Below are 21,544 nucleotides of genomic sequence, written 5' to 3' on the forward strand. Positions count from 1 at the left end.
ATACTCGCCATCCTGGCACCTGAATGTTCTACCTCTGCTCCTGCATAGAGGTATCTTGAATCATATGATTCTCCCTATCCCTGCTGCCTACTATCTAGTACATAATAGGCATTAAATCACTATTAGCGATGTTTTTCTTCAAGGGTCAGGCAGAAGAGAACTGGACATTTTAAGGTAGGACAGAGGAGGGGAAATGGAGGAATGGACAAAGCAATATAGAAGTTGAGACAAAAAGGCTACATTAACAAATTAACTTAGTTCGAGCTGAAAAAAATCTCTCTGTGGGAGGTTTTCTAGCTGGCTAATACAAAATTGTCCATCTCCAGAGGCAGTCTTAAGGAAAAGATAATTTTCTTCATAATATGTAAATGGGTTGCGTATTTATTTCCTTTTTTTATGATATCTCTTAAAGGGGTGTTGGTTGCATTTTCTTTGAAATGGCTTCTGGAAGACCTCTGTTTCCAGGCTCAACGGTGGAAGATGAACTGCACTTGATTTTCCGACTGCTCGGTAATTGAAATATTTTCCCAGTAATTTGTTTCCTGCATTTGTGGCTAGCTAGATAAGACTATATATTTTAAAAAATTTTTTAAAATTTGGTACTGAGACTAGGATAGCTGTCACAAGAATTATAATTAGTTAGGACACCTGACTGTCTCTGTCAGTAGAACATGGGACTCTTACTCTCTGGGTTGTGAGTTCAAGCCCCATGGTGGGTGTAGAGACTGCTTAAAAATAAAATCTTTAAAAAAAAAAAAACTGATTACGGAGAAAAGACTTAAAATCAGCGTAATTATAGAGGCTTCTGTGTAACTTCTCCTTTTCATTTACTAAGTTCTGCCTTTGCATTAAAAATTGTATGCAAGAACAGAGAAGAGAAATACTATAAAATTGATCTTTAGCTTATTAGGAAGTATTTCTACGTTAGGTATCAATTAGGCATCATCATTTTTATGGCATCATTGCATAGTCCCCAAAAAAGTCAATATGTGTTTGCTATCTCTGTCATTTTGCTTTCAGTTGAAATAGTCAAATCAGCTACTAAATGTAAATTGTTCTTTAAGATACTTTCTTAGTTCTGCTTATTTATATATATTTGTGTATATATAAATTTTTATATATTTACAAATAGAAATTTATTTTTTTTTAATTCAGGAACACCATCTCAGGAAACTTGGCCAGGTGTTTCTTCAAATGATGAGTTCAAGAACTACAACTTTCCAAAATACAAACCACAGCCTCTGATTAACCATGCACCCAGGTATTTTTTTTCTTTTTCTTTAAGTTAAAGGGGGAAAACCCTCAGGATTCTTTCCAGTTTCTTGAAGCATTAGCCACAGTAAGGATTCAAGGAAAAATATATAATACACATACAGAGTTCTTAGATATTTTAGGATCTAATTTAAATGAATTTCTTCCTTTTGTCAGATTAATTTTATAATTCAGCGACCAGGGTACATAACTCACAGAATTGAGCTATAAATAAAATGAATATAGAACATCCATATTAGAATTCTAGAGTTTATGTAGATTGTTCAGTTTGTCAGAAAGAAGACATTGGTTAATGCCGTATTCAGTACCATGAAGGCCATGATGGAATTTTTGTTTTGCTTCCTACAGAATTATTCTGTATTTTCTTAAAAAACCTAAGTGTTAGAAGTGAAATCTTGACTCTGACCCAAGATAAACCATCAGTATTTGGCCAGTGTTATTGACATGATTTGTATTTGAGGGATGTAAATTCTCTGACCCCTCACATCCTTAATGGTGGCCATTTCATTAAAGTTTCTCAAATCTACCCCCAGATCCATTTAAAACCCCCATTAAAATTATTATATTTTCAATAAGTAACAAAGAATAACCCCCCCTTTTTTTTTCTTTTTAAAGATTTTATGTATTTATTTGACAGAGAGAAATCACAAGTAGATGGAGAGGTAGGCAGAGAGAGAGAGAGGGAAGCAGGCTCCCTGCTGAGCAGAAAGCCCGATGCGGGACTCGATCCCAGGACCCTGAGATCATGACCTGAGCCAAAGGCAGCGGCTTAACCCACTGAGCCACCCAGGCACCCCAATAACTAACCCCTTTGACTGTGTTTTTTTATGATCCCTTAAAAAAATAGAGTATACCCAAATAAGGTCATACATACCAAATAAGGTCAATCTCTGTTTTAATCAAAAGCCATTCACATTGCTCATGATGTAACACACTTGGCTCTAGTTCCATTTATTCTCAAGCTAGAGAGAGTAGAAAAAACAGTTCTGATACCAAAAATATTTTTCAAGTATTTATGTGAATTGATGTTCTTATTGTTACTATAGCAACTAATAACATTCTAAGTAGACTTTCTTAGGAAGAATAACACTATGTGCGGGGCTTTCTGTGCATATCTCTTCCTTCTAAGTAGCATAAATCCTATTTTTGTCATTTATCTAATGCATGCTATTGTAGTGTCCAGTGCAGAAAGTTGAAGCTGTTCTTTAAAGCAGATTCTCTGTGACCTTAGCCCCTAGTTTGTCTATGTCCAAGGAGCTCTGGATATTTGTCAGAAGGCAAACTACTAATTATTAAAAGAGTCTGGAGAATGTCTAGGCCACAGCATCCACAGTACCCACTAAGAGCACTTGGGAAATATTTCTTTTTTCATAATTGTGCTTTTTTCCAGTGAAAGGCATGCAAAATAGAACCTCTGATTTCTGATCAAGAGGTTATCCCTTTAAAATAGTCCCTAAGTCCTCTACTACTTATTATATTGATTTCATCACTATAATTCTTTATCTTTATTGACTACCTCATTGATTTTGTAGCCCTAATTTTTAATTAAGTTTTATGATGTCATTGTGGCATATTTAAATTGAACTTTATAGGTTCTAGTACCCAGTTCTCAGTAGACTACCCTATAAAAATGTACTGAATAAATCATCTGTTTTTATGGTGAACCACAGTGATACATTTGGAGTCACTTGTCTCTCTGTTTTCACCTATACAGTAAGAAAATGATGCTTTTATATCTTGCCTGTAGTGGAACACTATGAAATTGATACACTTAACTTAAGCTTTTGTGATAATAGGGGTTATGTTGAGACAGATGGTGATTTTAAAAAATTATTTTAATTATATAATTTGTTCTTCATTATTGAAAATTTGAGTTGAAGCCCAGTTTTTAAGAAACAAGTGGCAAGATAAGTCTTCTAAGGATAAAACAGATTTGAGTCTATTTGAAAGTAGTAAGAGTGGCTGTTTTAGAGCACTTGAAGTTAGCAGATTAAAACCTTGGAAAATAGTTTTATTTGAAAAGTTACTATTGGCTAAGATAAAAGAATAAATTACTACTTGTTTTTTGTTGTTTCTAGATTAGACTCTGAGGGAATCGAGCTAATAACAAAGTTTCTTCAGGTAAGTTACATCTTTGTAATCACTAAACCTCAGTTTCTCTGCATCCATAGAATGGGGTCAATAATAAGTATTTGTCATGACCATTAAATAAGATTATTTATGGTAGTATCTGGTATGCTTAAGGCATATGCTTAAGTAGAATTATAATAATAATAAATGATGGCTTCTTTTAATGTGTATGGGTCTCTTGTTGTGACCCAAAACAGTCTGAGGTAGTCCCCTCCTGGCATTGATCAACTATGTCAAGGCCATGTTCTCTGTAATTCATATTATCTTATGTTCTTTTTCTTTATACTTACAGTCTTATAGGCTGCTGGACCTACAAATACCATTCATATCCTCTATTCAAAGCAGTAAGAAGAGAGGATAAGGGTGTCAGCCATAATAGTCCATTTGTATCTGGAAAGCAAAGGCTTTTCCAGAACCCCTGTAAAGCTTCTTCCCAAGTCTCATTGGCCAGAACATTAATTGTGAGAGAGACTGGGACTTGGGGAGCAAGATTATCATAGTTAGCCTAAATTTAAAACAGTCATCATTCATGATTGATCTGCTGGATTTGGAAGCATGGACACCTTAAACAAATCTAGATTATCTCATCAAAGAAAAAAGGGAAATGAGTATCCAATAGGTAATTTAATAATACGTCATAAAAGTATTGGATATATTTCCAATGATCCTTTGGTGTTCATGAGGAAAAGGAACAGCAAAGGTGAGATTTTTAAATTTTTTTATCACTTCAGAAAATACAGGTAATCTAAATTTTTAGTGAAGATCCAACTTCATCTTGGAAATTTGGAACTGAGATACAGTCTTTACTACGTAATCTCAGTAACAACTCACATTAGTGTGTGTCTGGTGTACTCCAAATTGATTCTGAAAAAGCAGTCATTGTAGTTCTAAATGCTAATCTGCCTCCCTTCATATGTGTAGAGAAAACATTAATGAAGCAGTTCTTTGCTTTTTCACAGTACGAATCTAAGAAAAGGATTTCAGCAGAAGAGGCCATGAAACATGTATACTTTCGAAGTCTGGGACCAAGAATACATACTTTACCTGAAAGTAAGAGAAATTCTAAAGTCCTCTTGCCCCCTCATTTTCATTTGTTCAGTGTTGGAGACTGTGGTGAATTAGGGGTAGAAGAGATTGTTGTTGGTTTTTAAGCATAAGATTTTAGTCTTTTTGTAAACAGATCAGAATTCCTTGAAGGAAGTGTCTTATTTGCATATGTTTTTATTTGTTTGTTTGTTTGTTTCTTTTTTTTTTTTTTAAGACTTACTTAATTTAGAGAGAGTGAGTGAGTGAGAACGTGCCCCTGCGAATAAGGGGGAGGGGGAGAGGGAGTCTTGAAGCAGACTGTCCGCTGAGCTCGGACGTGGGACTGAGTGGGGCTTGACCCCACAACCCATGAGAACTTGACCCAAGCTGAAACCAAGAGTCAGACACCCAACCGTCCGAGCCACCCAGGCACCACCCCCTTAACTTGTTTCTTTTAACACTGAGCACATTGCCACTACTCTGTAAGAAATCATTAGTACTTAGGTATGGGTTATTAATCTTACCGGACTTAAACTGGAAAATGCCATCTGATGATAGACATTGTCATTAGGCCCATTCTGGATTGCTTTGATTCAGTTTCTAAAAATGGTTTCAGGCAAAGAGTAATGAAGCATAGCCGAAACATAAAATTGTTTTCTTGTGAACGTATTTTCTTTTGAAGATATAAAGATGATTTTTCTTTGCTATGGTCACTCTGACTTTACTATCCACATGACAGCGGTGAGTATATTGTCAGTCACTAAAAGAGCTGATTTCTCATGCCTGAGTTAACTGCTTCGTTTCACTCATAACCTCCTTTTCAAAGATTACTCCAACATTTTACTTCAAAACCGAGTAAAGTAAATGGGGAGTTAGGATATTTAGGAAGTGAGATTCCAAAAGCTTTCATTAATTTCCCATTCTGATTTATAACTCAAGAATATTGATTCATTGAGTTTTGCTAATTGGAATCAAACCTTAAGATTTCTCACTTAGAAATTATATGGATATTTTTTAGTGGAAGATTACCTCTCTGGCAGAGATGGAAAGGAGAAAGATGAAATACAAGTGTTTTTTAAGATGGTATTTGCGTTTCATTACTTAGTACCCAGTTTGATAGTTTGAGGTGGCCAGTTAGGGTTGTATGGAACCCTCCTGTTGTTTTTTTCTGAAAGTCTGTCATTATGTTGACGCCCTGATACCTTCGTGCCATTATAGGGAGAAAGATATAGGACAGAGAGAGTAAAAATCAAGAAATACCTTTTGATTAGGTCTCCCAACCCCAGTAAGTCCTATAAAGAGAGCGTATATTCTCTGTATGTACATATTTGAGAAGAAACATATTAGAAGCATTATTGACAGGTCTTTTTATTTCAGACCTACAGAGTTGGAGAGAAAATGTTCTGAGGGGAGATTATTTTGTTTGGTTTTCTTCTCAAAACATTGGCACAAAGGGGAAAATAGTTCAGGAGTGCCGTAATCTTGTAAATGTATAATAAATGTTTCATGTTGAATCAATGTACATTTTTAAACATTCTTTGTGTAGTTGGGTTATATTTGTTTTAATAATGTTAGACCTTCACCTGATAGTTTTTGTCTATACATTTTAGGTGTATCAATATTCAGTTTGAAAGAGATTCAGTTGCAAAAGGACCCGGGTTTTCGAAATTCTTCTTATCCAGAGACAGGTGTGTTTGTCATAAACCATTTCACGTGTCGATCATGAAATTTTGCGTGGAACCAAGTTTTTGGTTTATAAATTGATCGGTAAAATTATTGATGTAAAAACTAATGTACAGTGCATTCCACAACTGTATGTTTAGCATTGCACGTACTCACTTTTCTGTATGATGTGGGCAGCTCAGTAATTCTTCAGAGAGAAATCTGACTCACTCAAGTCAGGGATCCTGAAAGCTGCAGATGGCACAAAGACCTTTTACAAGTGGCCTGGCTTGATCACTTCACACGCCATCCCTGGCACCTGAGGCAGAAGACACATCTTGTGCTTCCCTAGTCTTCAGGTTCATCACTTCGAAGCATAGAAGCTGTAGACTGACCCCATCAACAAAAGGGTCATTTAAGACAGTGCTGATCACTCTTATCGTGGAACATTAGTTTTGCTGGTGGGAACATTAGCTTCCTAGAGTCACCAAATACTGTATGTGGGATAAAACTGAACCTTGAACTGCCTCATAAAATGACTTTATATTTTAGGACATGGGAAGAACAGAAGACAGAGCATGCTCTTTTAAGTCTGATAAAATGATTTCAAGCCCAGCCCCCAGCCTTTCTTACCAATCAAGGACTCAGATCTGAAGGCAATTATTTCTTTTGGTGGACTTGGAATCTCCGTTTGTCTACACTGTCCTCTTCACAGTGGAGTCTTTTTATTTCAGACCTACAGATTGTTTTTATATTTGTTGTCACAGTGTGACAATTTTTTTGTACAGTTGGTTTTAAGGTCTTCTCTGCCATTAGAGCCAGTAGGTTACAGCTGTTGATGTAACTGTAGCTGCAATTTTTGTGCAGGACTGAGAAACACAGTGCATTATTTATTGCGGAATCATTGCTGCTAAATAACTACTGTCTGTTTATTTAACACAACAGTTAAATGCCTGAAGAAGTTGCAGTGGCTTTATTAGATGTGAATGCATCTGTTTCTCCTCATGAATTGTTTTACTGCTGCATTTCTTGTTTGTTTTTAAAATTAAACTGCAGTGTTTCCTGGAATGTAAATTTAGCTTTGCTTAACAGTATAATAAGTGAGCCATCTTGAACACTCTAAGTTCATGCTATATAATTTTTTATTGAACATCCGCAAGTAGAATAGCTAAGAAATTGATGAGCACATTATGTTTAGGAAAGCATGTGATGCAGAAGTTGATTCAAGCAAGTGAATACCTTACTTTCTGGGGATCTCACATTAGATACCAGTAAATTAAAGCACTGAAATTATTTATTTTTACCTATCCTCATTTTAGATAATATTTACTGCATATTATTGGATATGTGTATACTAATACACTTACCTATTTTCCATTGTGCTTTAATTTAGTTAAAACTAAACCATACAAGTCCAGTGAAATATGTGAGGTCTTGTTTTCATCTTAAATACGATTATTTTATTAGAAGGGATGATACTTTTTTGGGGAGCCATTTATTTCCTTTGGGGGGGTGCTCTGTGTGTATTTGTATGTTTTAATAACATTCACTTGGAATCAGCTAAAAGCTGTAATATGTCTTTGAAATGAGCCATGATAAATACAAATGAGAGAAACAAGAACTTAGAGGATTGTTTTAAAGCATTGTAGGTATTAATGTGTTTATCAGAGATAGTAAATATTACAGTTTCAATTATGCATCTCTTTGAACATCATAAACACACCTTGGTGTTGGTAAGTGTTTTAAGCATTTGTGTTAACTTTTAAGGACATTTGTTTATTTAGTGCATCTTACAAACTACAAATCTTAATTGGTATATTTTGAAATGGTCATGTAAATTTTTGGCTTATATATCATGAAAATAATCATAACTTAATTTTTTTTTCCTGATATTCACTGTAAAACATTCAGGGGTCCTACCATTTCTGTTCAGGAAATCTTGTAGTTTATTGCTATTTAACAGTATTAAGTGAACTTTTGTATATTTCATTTTAACTTTATTTGTGAATAGTGATTGTGGCATGTTTGGGTGTTATTTTAATATTTCATGATACAGAAATTTTAATTTTTAAAATAATTTTCTGGAAGAAACAGATTCATGTATAATGGTGAATATTAGACCACTACTGCTTTTCACATTTGTAAATTGGTTTTATGTTAAACCCTGTAGCCTAACAAACTGCTGTTATTTCTAACTGACAGACATGTATTAATATTGTACTTTGAAGGTTATATATATTATGTGGAAATTCCTCCATTTTGTTTTGAAATTTATAACAAGATCTTCATGTTGTTAAAATGTGGTTTTGTTGAGTCACAGTTCTTTCTGGGGGGAAGAAGGCTATGCAGAATGGGATCATTTTCCTTTAAGATCATGAAGTCTCAACTTGCCAGTTTCGATATTTAATTTATATTTGTGCTGGACATTCATTTAGTAATCTTTACTGTAAATTTATAGGATAGTATCCAATTATAAAGCTGTGAGATTTTTCATTTCATAGGTTATATAAATGATACTTTACAAATTTCATATAGTTATCCATAAGTTTGATATTCTTACATATAAAAGTTGAAGAAATACATCCAGTAGTTATATAAAATTCTTCTTCCTAGGAAGTCCTAGGGATGGTTCTTCATTTTATTAAGGAATTTGATTTTTTTTTTGATACTTGAGCACCACCATTCAGATCCTGAAAACTTGCAGTGAAGAGAATTGAATCTCAGAAATTTTGAACCTTGAACACTTATGATTCATCTTAAACTGACATGGTTTGAAAGGTAAGAGAGGTTACTTTTTTTGTTTTCCTTCCAAGTGATGTTGTTAACACACATTGAATATGTCACTCTAGGTGTATAGAAGTGGCTCCATTCTATCTGATGCTTTATTACACTTGGAATACTACTTGTTAACATGTTACAATAATCTGTCTTTTGGATCCAGGAAAATTCATGAAGTTGTTTTGGGTCTTCTGTTTTTATGGTTTTGTTTTGTTTTAATTTGCCATTTTTACCCATTGTAAGTATTCAGTTTAGTGGCATTAGAGTTCTGTATAGCAATTACCATATCTTTGTCCAGAATTTTTCATCTCCAAACAAATGCTATACCCATTAAGAAATCCTCCTTCATTTCCCCCTCCCCACAGCCCCTGGTAACCTCTAATGTGTAGGCATAATTCATTTTACTGTGCCACACTTTATTGTGCTTTGCAGATACTGCATTTTTTTTTTTTAAGATTTTATTTATTTGACAGAGAGATCACAAGTAGGCAGAGAGGCAGGCAGAGAGAGAGGGGGAAGCAGACTCCCCACCAAGCAGAGAAGCTGATGTAGGGCTCAATCCCAGGACCCTGAGAATCATGACCTGGGCCGAAGGCAGAGGTTTAACCCACTGAGCCACCCAGGTGCCCTAGATACGGCATTTTTTAATAAATTGAAGGTTTGTGGCAACCCTGCTGGCACCATTTTTCCAACTGCATTTGCTCACATTTTGGCAATTCTCACAGTACTTAAGATTCTGTTATTATATTTATTATGGTGGTTTGTGATTAATGATCCTTTATATTACCAGTGTAATTGTTTTAGGGGTGCCACAGATCGCACCCATGCAAGACAGTGAGCTTAATTGATAAATGTTGTGTGTGCTCTGACTGTTACACCAACAGGCTATTCCTCTGTCTCTCTCTCTCTCCTCAGGCCTCTCTATTCCCTGAGATGTAATACTAAAATTAGGCCAATTAATAACCCTAAAGTTAAAGTGGCCTGTAATTGTTCAAGTGAAAGGAAGAGTCACACATTTCTGTGTTTAAATTAAAGCTAGAAATAATTTAAGCTTAGTCAGGAAGGCATGTCAAAAGCCAACATAGGCTGAAAGGTAGGCCTCTTGCTCCAGTTAGCCACGCTGTGAATGCAAAAGAACAGTTCTTAAAGGAAATTGAAAGAGCTACTCCAGTGAACACATAAATGATAAAATGAAAGAGGCTTATTGCTGATGCAGAGTAAGTTTTATTGGTGTGGGTAGGTCAAATCAACTTTAAACGCCCTTAAGCCAAAACCTAATCCAGAGCAAAGCCCTCTCTCTCTCCAGTTCTGTGAAGGCTTAGAGAGGTGAAGAAGCTGCGGAAGAAAAGTTTGAAGCTAAGAGAGGTTGATTCCTGAGGTTAAAGGAAAGAAGATGTCTGCATAACATAAAAGAGCAAGATGAAGCAGCAAGTTATCCAGAAGATCTAGCTAAGATAATTAATGAAAGTGGGTACATTAAACAGATTTTCAATATAGGCAAAATAGCTTTCTCTTGGAAGAAGATGCCATCAGGGTCTCTCAGCTAGAAAGGAGAAGTCAGTTCCTGGCTTCAGAGTTTCAAAAGATTGAATGGGATGCCCAGATGGCTCAGTTGGTTGAGCATCTGACTCGGTTTTTGGTTTAGATGATGATCTCGGTTGTGGGATCAAGCCCTGCCTTGGGCTCCACACTTGAAGAGTCTACTTCTCTCCCTCTCTCCCTCTGTCTCTCTCTCCCCCCCTTCCCTGCTCTCTGAAATAAATAAATCTTAAAAAAAAAAAAAAAAAGACTGACTTATTAGAGACTAATGGAGCTGATGACTGTAAGTTGAAGCCAGTGCTCATTGACCATACTGAAAATCCTTAAGAATTATGCTAAATCTACTCCCCCTGTGCTCTGTCAATGAAACAACAAAGCCTGGATGACAGCAAATCTCTTTATAGCATGATTTACTGAATATTTAAAGCCCACTGTTCAGGAAAAAAGGTTTGCAAAGTATTATTGGTCACTGACAATGCACCTAATCACCCAGGAGCACTCAAGGAGATGGACAGCTAAAATTCATCTTGTTTTCATGCCTGCTAACCCAACATCTGCTCTGGAGCCCATAGATCAAGGAGAAGTTTTGACTTTAAAGCCTTACTCTTTAAGAAATACATCCTGTAAAGCTATAGCTGCCATAGTAGTGATTCCTCTGATGGATCTGGGCAAAGTAAAATGAAAACCTTCTGGAAAGGATTCACCATTCTAGGTGCCATTGAGAACATGGAGGGAACATTCGTGGGAAGAGGTCAAAATATCAACATTAACAGGAGTTTGGAAGAAGCTGATTCCAAGACTTCAGCAGAAGAAGTAATTGCAGATGTGGTGTATAGCAAGAGAACTAGAACTAGAATTACAAGTGGGGCTGGAAGATGTGACTGAATTGCTGCAATTTCATGATAAAACTTTAATGATAAGAAGTTGCCTCTTATGGATGAGCAAAGTTGTCTCTTGAGGTGGAATCTACTCCTGGTGAAGATGCTATGAAGATTGTTGAAATGACAGCAAAGGATTTAGACTATCACATAAATAAACTTAGTTGATAAAGCAATATTGGGGTTTAAGATGATTCCAATTTTGAAATAAGTTCTGTGAGTAAATTGCTATCAAATAACAGCATGGAAAGACTCTTCCATCCTTTCCGCAGACTTCATTGTCTTATTTTAAGAAATTGCCACAGCCACTCCAGCCTTTAGCAGCTATCAGCCTGATCAGTCAGCAGCTATCAATATCAAGGCAAGACCCTTCAGCAGCAAAAGGACACACTTGAAAGTTCAGATGGGTTAGCATTTTTTAACAATAAAGTGTTTAACAAATGTATGTATTTTTTTTTAGAAGTAATTGCACACTTACAAGACTGCAGTGTAGTATCAACATAATTTTTATATATGTACTGAGAAACCAAAAAATTCATTTGACTCACTTTATTATGGTATTTCCTTTATTGCAATGGTCTGGAACCAAACCAGCAGTATCTCCAAGGTAGGCCTGTAATTTTTCTTTTAAGTTTTATTTTGATTTATTTACTTCAGTATATCTCTGCGCCTAACATGGGGCTTGGAATCACAACCCTGAGATCAAGAGTCGCATCCCCTCCTAACTGAGCCAACCAGGTACCCCTGGTATGCCTCTGTTTCTTGTGTCTGAATTTGCCTATTGTAGATATTTCATGTAAATAGAGTCTTACCATAATTGTCCTTGGGTGTCTGGCTTTTTTCATTCACTTAGAAGGATGTTTTCAAGTTTCATGTCTGTTGCAGCATGTATCAGAATTTTACTTACTTTCATGGCTGAATAATACTCTTCAAATGTATATTTCATTTAAACATTTATCTGTTGATTTCACATGAACTTTTTTGGCTTTTGCGAATAATGCTGCCATGAACTTGGGTGTACAAGCATCTGTTTGGGTCCTTGTTTTCAATTCTTTGAGGAGTTGAATTGTTGAGTCATTTAGTAATTCTATGTTTACCTTTTTGAGGAACCGTCAAAAGATGATCCATGGTAACTGCACCATTTTACATTCCCAGTAGTAAAGTATGAGAGTTCTAATTTCTCATCCTTGCCAACACTTATTTTCCTTTTTTAAAAAAATTATATCCATTATAATACATATGACATGGTATCTCTTTGTGGTTTTGATTTGCATTTCCCTAGTGAGTAGTTTATTGAATATCTTTTAATATGCTTATTGGCCATTTGTACGTCTAGTTTGGAGAAGTGTCTATTCAAGTCCTTTCCCCATTTTTGAACTGTTCTTGCTGAGTTTAAACTGTAGTTCTTTACATATTCTACTTTTTCTTTAAGATTCATTTTAGAAAGGCATGCAGGAATGGGGTGGGGGAAGGGCAAAGGGAGAGGGAGAGAATCCCAAACCTGCTGAGCACAGATCCCCATGAGAGGCTCAATCTTATGACCGTGACATGACCTTAGCTGAAATCAAGAGTCAGATGCTTAACCGACTGAGCCACCAAGGTTCTCCTCTTCATATATTCTAGATATTAGATGCATATGAGGTATATGACTTGCAGTTACTTTTTCTATTCTGTGACTTGTCTTTTACTTTCTTGATGGTGTCCTTTTAATACATAAAGTTGCTCATTTTAATGACATCCAACATCATTTTTTTTTCTTTAACTTCTGGTCTTGGTGGCATATTTAAGAAACTAGTGCCAAATTTAAGATCATGAATATTTTCTGCTGTTCTAAGAGTTTTATAGTTTTAATGCTTACAGTTAGGGCTTTGATCAGTCTTGAGTTAATTTTTGTATATGGTGTAAAGTAAGGATCTAATTTCATTCCTCTGCATGTGAATGTCTAGTTTTCCCAGCACTATTTGTTAAAAAGACTGCCCTTTTCCCCTTAAATGGTCTTGGCACCCTTGTTGCAAATCAGTTGGCCATACATGTAAGAGTTAATTTTGGGGCTCTCGATTCTATTTTATTGGTCTACAACTCTGTCATTCTGCCACTACCACAATGTTTTGATTACTTACTTGTAGCTTTCTAAGTGTTGAAATCAAGAAGTGAGTCTTCCAACTTTGTTCTTTTTCAGGATTGTTTTGGCTATTCAGGGTCCCTTGAAATTGCATTTAAATTTTACGATGGGGTTGTCTTATTTCTTAGGAAACATGCCATTAGGATTGTGATAGGAATTGCATTGAATCTGTAGATCCTTTGCTACTATTGGGATTTCCAGTCCATGAATGCAGGATAGCTTGAACTTTTTTAAGCAATGTTTTATAGTTTTTCAGTGTATAAGTCTTATGCCTCCTTGATTAAATTCATTCTTATTTTATTCCTTTTGATGTTATTCTAGGTGGAATTATTATTTTTTGAGTTTTTCATTTGCTAATATGTAGAAATTGAAATGATTTTTGTGCTGATTTTGTATCTTACAATTTTGCTGACTTTATTAACTTTTTTGTGGATTCTTTAAGGTTTTCTGCATGTAAGACCATGCCATCTATGAATAGAGATAGCTTTACTTCCTTTATAATTTGAATTTCTTTAATTTTTTTTGACTGATTACTTTGGTTAGGACTCCCAGTCCCATGTTAAAGTAGAATTGGCAATATGCTCTTTATGTTAGGGAAAACACTTTCAATCTTTCACCACTGAGTATGATATTAGTTGCAGCTAAAAGAATAAATGATATTTTGTTTCTTTTCTTCCTCCTTACCGACGCCTATTTCAATATAAAATGATTGGTAGACCTTAAGACTTCAAAGATCAGAGGACCACTTTTCAAACCAGTTTTCCCCCCACCCCCTTCCCTAAGTCAACCTCAGTAATTCTGTTTGTTTCCTTAAATATCTCTTTAAAATGTACATATATATATAATAACATGTTTTGATGTATCATATTTAAGGTTAGATGACTTATTTTCCAACTTGTACCCATATAGAAAAGTAAAATTTGGATTATCCCAAGTAAATGGAAGTAAACCAACCCACTTGTCTCCTCACACCTTTTATCACAAAGTATTTATTGAACAAAAATAATATAATAGTAAAATTGATACATATATGAAAGTGAATGAAGAAGATATGCAGTCATAGAAAAGATGTGTACAAAGAGAATGTTTAGGTTATAGTTCTATAAAACCTTAGCCATCTCAGTTTAACACTGATGAAGTAGACATATAAAAAGGAAAAAGTTAATATGTCCTTTGAAACCTGTTATACACACACACAGAATGAGGCAGCGCTGTAAGAGTTAGACTTCAATACCTCCAGTTCTACATTTGTGTCATAGTTTTTTGATCCATAAAAATCATGGCATTTTTCTTTTTCTAATAAATGGAGCTAGAATGTATGTTAATCATAGTATTTCAAACAAGGAAATACAAGAATCAGATTTATAATCTTTTGAGTATTTCCAGTCAGCATGTACATTTAAAAATATTTTCGGTTGTGATTTTTGTACATTGATTAACTTCCTTTGGTTTCTCTTTGAGAATCTTAACATTTGGAGTACATTCTTTTATCTGACAAATTTTTAAAAATATACTACCTTTGTTTTTTCTACCTAACATAAATATTTGGGCTAGTAGTTACTTACAGTTAGGCATAGGAAACAGAACTGGAATGAGCACCAATCATTGTTCTACCTTGACTGAGCTGTGTGACCTTAGGCAACTCCCTGTTGCTCCTGTGTAATTGCCTTATCTGGAAACCATGGTAAGAAGCATTCTCAAAGACTCCCCTCTCTATATTTAACATTTCATGTTTGGTAAATATCAGTTCCCTGGACCAGCTCTTTTATTTTAGTACAGAATTATCCTCAGCTTATGAGGATGTGACACTAGTATCTGTGGATTTGGGAATTAACTTTATATCTAAAAGTGTGTATTAGAGATTTGCACATCCCCATACACAGAGACACTTAATTCCAGTGGAAAATCTCAAGTTTTAAAGCATTACAACAGTTTCAGATTCTTTGAAAATTCAAGGAATATTTGTTTTTACAAGCTTTATTTTTTACACATTTTTCATAATCTTGCCATTTAATACCTACTGTGGAATCTGTTATTCAGCCACATTTCAAACTGGTTTGTTACTTACAGTTAAGGATGATGATCTTGAAAGCACTGGGCACTTTCCAGTTCTTTTCACATTAGAGTTTTCCTACTTCATGTACAAAACAATGCCTTAAGAGTGGCATCTGCTGATGTTTCAGTTCTCACTGCTCTACACTACACAAAAGAATTTACTGGTGAGTGCTCCAGATTGTTAGTAGTTCAGTTCCACAATGAGGTTCCTAAAGAGTTACATATTTCTTCTATTCAATTTCCTTCATTCTCACCATAAACTTAGTGATACATAAAACAGTGTATCCTACCTCTCCATCTCCACAAACAAGGCTATGCTTTATACACCTGAAGACATCTGATATTATAGAATTGTTAGGTTCATCAACCAGTTTGTAAGCCTTTTCCTAAGCATGGGATGTTTAAACATTAATTATAGTTCCAGGGGTTTAGAGAAACCCTAACTGATAATGATACAGAAAATGTATCAGGGGTGTGATTCTCTATGTAAAACTGGGAGAACCACAGCTAATTTTTTGAAATAAGAATATGCTTACATAGGAGATACCCCAGGGGCATGGCTAGAATGAATTTGATGTAGATTTCCATCTCAGGATTTTGTTTGGGAGGAGCTTAAAAGATGGTAAACAGCTAGGTGGCTAACCTTTCAAAGTTCATTTTTTAAAAAAATGCACTTTAAAACATTTTCTTTTATGAATGTTTATTTTCTAAATATGGCTTAGTTTCTTTTATAAAAACATGAAATTGGACATTTACTGAACTTCAGTTCAAAAGAGGTTCTAAGGCAATTCTTATACAATTGAAAGCGAAAAAGAAAAATATGAATATGCTTTCATTTTGCCTACTTGTGAAAAATGATTCTACTAGAGAGCTGTTTGATACTAATTTTTGTCTTTCAAACATTTTTTCTTAATACTAAAAAATATATAAATCATTTACATAAAACTAAATGCAAAGGAAGGCACAGCTGGTTATAGTGTCTATAAGCATAGTACAGCATATGCGGAAATTAGAAAGAAAGCTTCACATCCTTATTAGTTACACTGAAAACAATTAAGAAAAGTTCTTCACTGTCAACAGTGTTCAACACTTAAGAGCTAAGAGGATATAAAAACAAAAACATAAAAATCACTTAATGCCAAACAGATCTTCATATATACTTGAATATAAAAAAAAAAAAGTTTTAAAAATGCTAACATAAATCTAGACCATCCATGTTATGAAAAGTGCAAACCAAATTAACAGCCGGTTTCACAATGTCCTTCTCATGACACAGGTAAACTAGCCCATGAGGACAAATTTGTTTCATCAGTTAATAAGTCTTTAACTGTGGCCAGATGTCATCAGGATTTCTGAGAATTCGAAGAAAGCAGTACTGGAGAAGCAGCTCTATCCAGACTGGGGATTGGCACTGGCATGTGGCCATTAAGCAGTGTTGGAAACTGTAGGGAACAGAAGATTTTTAAAGTAGTTATTACAGATCCATTGGGACAAACTTGAATTCTTTACATTCCTAGACAGACCATAGTGGATCACCCCTGGGATGGAGGGGTTGCAAATTATTGTACAGAATGGGATCAAGATTACATATAACAAACAGGAGATAGGGCCCAGAAAATGTCCCTATTTTATATGCCTAGGCCACTAGAAAAAAAAATGTACATATGGTGCTAAAGCATTTTCTAATACTCCTTTTAAAAGGTTCCAAGCTACTTAGAATGCTGATTTGCTTTAAAGTAATTTTGGGTTTTTTTGTTTTTGTTTTGTTTTTTTGCTTTAAAGTAATTTTGAAAACCACAGACAACTGACTGCTGATTCACATGTAAAACTTCTAATAACTCTATTTTGAAAATGGCCATTGTTTTTCCAGAGTACTATAATGATGCTTCTCAGTAACTGTTAAAAATGCAGAATGTTTTAGCTTAAAATGTTTAGAAAGCAAGAGTATATATTGAAGCTGAGAAAGTATTTTTTTAATTACAATGATAAATAATACCAAACTTAATAGATCACCCTTAAGTGACAAAACAAAGAATAAAGTTAATTTCTGTATTGTTGGTAACTAAGATGATAAATGGGATAAAAGTATATGCTTTGGTAACCTTCCATTCTAAAGGAAATACCACCACTGTACCCCCATTGAAGAAGAATAATTAAAGGCCTCTTTTTTTTTTTTTTTTTTTAGATTTATTTATTTATTTATTTGACAGGGATCACAAGTAGGCAGAGAGGCAGGTAGAGAGAGAGGAAGGGAAGCAGGCTCCCTGCTGAGCAGAGAGCCTGATGTGGGCCTTGATCCCAGGACCCTGGAATCATGACCTGAGCCGAAGGCAGAGGCTTTAGCCCACTGAGCCACCCAGGCACCCTAAAGGCCTCTTTTTTTTTTTTTTTTTTTAAAGATTTTATTTATTCATTTGACACAGAGAGATCACAAGTAGGCAGAGAGGCAGGCAGAGAGAGAGAGAGAGGAGGAAGCAGGCTCCCCGCGGAGCAGAGAACCCGATGCGGGACTCGATCCCAGGACCCTGAGATCATGACCTGAGCCGAAGGCAGCGGCTTAACCCACTGAGCCACCCAGGCGCCCCAAGGCCTCTTTTTAATACATAACTGTTCACAGCTAGATTTTCACTGTCCAGAATGATATGTGCCAAAATGATCTCCAGGGGTATCTTCCAGCTTTATTTTTGTTTAGTCTAGAGAAGTTAATATTAAATGTCAACACTATAAAACTGCAGAGCCTGGCACAAGTTAGAAGTACAATAAATACAGAATATATTTCAATTTTCAAACTATTTCAATAACTGTTATGTCTCATACCTTACAGTTTATCAGTGATTGTCATTTCAGTTGGTATCTTGGAGCTTGTAAAGTAAGTTTGGTTATCCCCATTTGACAGAAGAGAAAACACAGCTCAGATAAGTTCTGATTGGTTAAAGACTAATAAGCAGTAAAGCCAAATTTTAAACTTAAAAGATCCTGTGCTTTTTGTACCAAACTGGCCAACTTGTTTTTGGCAGGGCTTGGTGTGAGTGTGCTCTTTAAATACTCTAAGTTTAATGGTCATTGGCATATTCAAGGTTTTTGTTTCTTTTCTGACACTTTGGAATTTTAGTTGTTTGTAGAATTTTATCCATTTCAATTGGATTATCAAATCTAGTTGCATATATAGTTCATACTCTATTAAGATCCCAGCTCTTAACTACTATTCCCATTGACTTAAGAGTGAACACAGGATGAAGAGCAGGTTTTGAATATTCATTCTCTTAGCTTATTTGCAGTCTTTTCTCATTTTGTTTTTTGTCCATCTTATTGGTGTTTTCAAAAGAAGCAGCTTTTCGTTTTGTTAATCTTCTTGTTTTAAAAAAGTATGTTACTGATTTCTGCCCTCTGCTCTTTATTTCTGTACACTCAGTTGTAGTTTCTCTTGCCTGTCTCTTCTGGCCTCTTTCATCTTTATTGACTCCCTACCTCCACTAGCTTAAGTTGCAACATTTATCCCAAACTTTTGTTCTCAGCCTTCCTTTCTCCTTTGCTGGCCTCAACAATCCTTTCCTGGCTGTCAGTTAGACATCCCCATCAATGTGTGTCACCAAAAACCTGCTATTCTGCATTCACTCTTAAGCTGGTAAGAGCGGCGATATGACCATGACCCTAAAAACTTCAGTCAGGGCTCTGCCACTTATTAATGTGAGGTCTTGGGTCAACTGAGCAACAACTCTGGGCTTTTTTGTTTCCTTTTCTTTTCAGAAAGAACTGTTGGGAGTACAGTTGACTCTGAGCAACACAGGTTTACAGATTTTTTTTTTTTTTTCAGTAAACACAGTATAGTACTATAAATATATTTTCCTTACGATTTTCTTTTCCCTAGCTTACTTTATTATAAGAATACAGCATAATAATACATATAAGATGGAAAATGTGTGTTACAGTCAACTGTTAGTTAATTGAAAAGTTAAAAGTTATACATGGATTTTCAACTGTGAGGAGGGGGTCAGCATCCCAATCCCCACATTGTTCAGGGGACAACTGTATTAAATCAGAAGCCATGAAAGGTGCTTTGAACAACATTTAACATACCGTAGCCCTCAATAAATGTTAACTGCTTACTTCTGGCATTTCCAGTATTTTAATCATGTAAGTAATCTTTGCCTCATCCTAATTTTCACTTTGCCTCCTACTCCTCAAACCCAACTAAAAGTCTTTTAATTTTACCTCTGGAATGTCTTCTAAATATATTTGTATTTCTACTGTTCTAAAAGATGATTTTTCCCTCATATACTATTTGCAGTAGTATAAATATTCCTCATACCTTCCTGTACCTTACACTTTTTGCTTTTTCTTCAGTCCTTCCTTCATGCTTGTATCAGCAATATCTTTCTCAGATAGAGATTTTAGGGGTGCCTGGGTGGCTCTGTTAAGTAGGTGCTTTTTGTTCAGATCCCAGAGTCCTGGGATCGAGTCCCATGTCAGACTCTCTGCTCAGCTGGGAGTCTGCTTCTCCCTCAAATAAATTTTTTTAAAAAGTAGTATAGTAAGATCTGTTCTTTTATCTCCAGCTTAGAAAACCTTCCTTTGTTATCAAGAGACTAAGGTGGAAAATCCTGAGCATACCATTCAAGGCCCACAGCCACCCAGTCCCTTCCTGGACCATGTTCTTGCATATCCAGATCATGTAGATTATCTAGAAGGTGTTTTCTCTCTGCCAAAATCCTATCCTTTTTTCCCAGCTTAGGTGCCAGTTCTTCCATGGAGCCGCCTTCTAGTCCCCAGCTAGAAAGTTACTCCCTGCTGGGGTTCCTATAACATTTTGTTTATATATCTATTATAATACATATAGATCATAAATATACATATTTATGATCTATATATATATATATTCCCCTACAATCCCTAATAACAATGCATTGCAGATATTTTCTGGGTTAGATCTGTTGAATTAAAATGTTCAGAAAACATTCTCAATTGAAAACTTAATTCTGGGGGTGCCTGGGTGGCTTGGTTGGGTATCTGCCTTCAGCTCAGGTCATGATCCCAGGGTCCTGGGATTGAGCCCCACAGTGAGCTCCCTGTTCAGTGGGGAGCCTGCTATCCCTCTCCCTCTGCCATTCACCCCACTTATGCTCTCTGGCTCTCTGTCAAGCAAATAAATAAAAACATTTTTTAAAAAACCTTAATCCTTTCTTGTTTTCAAGATATTATCTGTACCTATGCCAGATTTGATGAAAATCTGTTTCAGAAGTGGAACAGACACCCTGTAAATAAGCTCAAAATGCCAAACTATTCAGACAAATCTTGTTTTATTTTTAAATATGCATCTTCCAGAAAGGCACTAATATCTTCTCTCACCTTCCCTTAAATTCTTCAATAGCTGCTGTAAGTTGCCACAATAATTACATCAGTGGATCTTCTGTGTAAAATCTCCTCAGCTCTGTCAACTCTTACCCTGAATAAAGATTCTGATCTACTTTCCAAGCCTCACAATAGGAAATTTGCCAGCATAATTTAAAACTTACTGTAGCCTTCCTCCATGTCTAGTATAAACAGAAGGTTGGTTTGTTTGTTTGTTTGTTTTTAATTTGTTAGAGAGACAGAGTTCACAAATAGGCAGAGAGGCAGGCAGAGAGAGCAGGGAAGCAGGCTCCCCGCTGAGCAGAGAGCCCGACGCGGGGCCCGATCCCAGGACCCCGAGATCATGACCCAAGCCGAAGGCAGAGGCTTTAACCCACTGAGCCACCCAGGTGCCCCACGGAAGGTTTATTTTTTTTTATTTTTTTATTTTTTTTTTTTAAAGATTTTATTTATTTATCAGAGAGAGAGAGGGGGAGAGAGCGAGCACAGGCAGACAGACTGGTAGGCAGAGGCAGAGGGAGAAGCAGGCTCCCTGCTGAGCAAGGAGCCTGATGTGGGACTCGATCCCAGGACGCTGGGATCATGACCTGAGCCGAAGGCAGCTGCTTAACCAACTGAGCCACCCAGGCGTCCCCGGAAGGTTTATTTTTAAAGAAAAATAGTTCAAAAGGGGCACTGCTGATAATCTGAATTTTGAATATTCCTCTTACCATGTTTTATTTACTATTTTCAA

General features: G+C 35.8%; 2 protein-coding genes across 4 annotated transcripts in view; one reads left to right on the forward strand and one right to left on the reverse strand.

Moving 5' to 3' along the window:
* The window catches only part of CDK17 (cyclin dependent kinase 17), a 112,253-nt gene extending 103,864 nt beyond the window's left edge, over nt 1-8,389 (forward strand). The window contains exons 12-17 of one of the 3 annotated variants that reach the window (XM_032346703.1): nt 413-510; nt 1,156-1,261; nt 3,351-3,393; nt 4,362-4,452; nt 6,039-6,116; nt 6,289-8,389. In XM_032346703.1, coding sequence (XP_032202594.1) covers nt 413-510; nt 1,156-1,261; nt 3,351-3,393; nt 4,362-4,452; nt 6,039-6,116; nt 6,289-6,296 — 424 coding nt within the window. In that variant the 3' untranslated portion in view covers nt 6,297-8,389. Of the gene's footprint in view, nt 1-412; nt 511-1,155; nt 1,262-3,350; nt 3,394-4,361; nt 4,453-6,038 lie in introns of all 3 variants that reach the window. The other 2 variants (XM_032346706.1, XM_032346705.1) reach the window with 2 other exon arrangements.
* Nucleotides 8,390-14,704: 6,315 nt separating this feature from the next.
* The window catches only part of ELK3 (ETS transcription factor ELK3), a 67,330-nt gene continuing 60,490 nt past the window's right edge, over nt 14,705-21,544 (reverse strand). Inside the window, exon 5 of the mRNA XM_032346707.1 lies at nt 14,705-16,904. Within this exon, the coding sequence (XP_032202598.1) occupies nt 16,806-16,904 (99 nt within the window). The 3' untranslated portion in view covers nt 14,705-16,805. The remainder of the gene's footprint in view (nt 16,905-21,544) is intronic.

The sequence above is a fragment of the Mustela erminea genome, chromosome 6, assembly GCF_009829155.1.
Source record: "Mustela erminea isolate mMusErm1 chromosome 6, mMusErm1.Pri, whole genome shotgun sequence".
Lineage (NCBI taxonomy): Eukaryota > Metazoa > Chordata > Mammalia > Carnivora > Mustelidae > Mustela > Mustela erminea.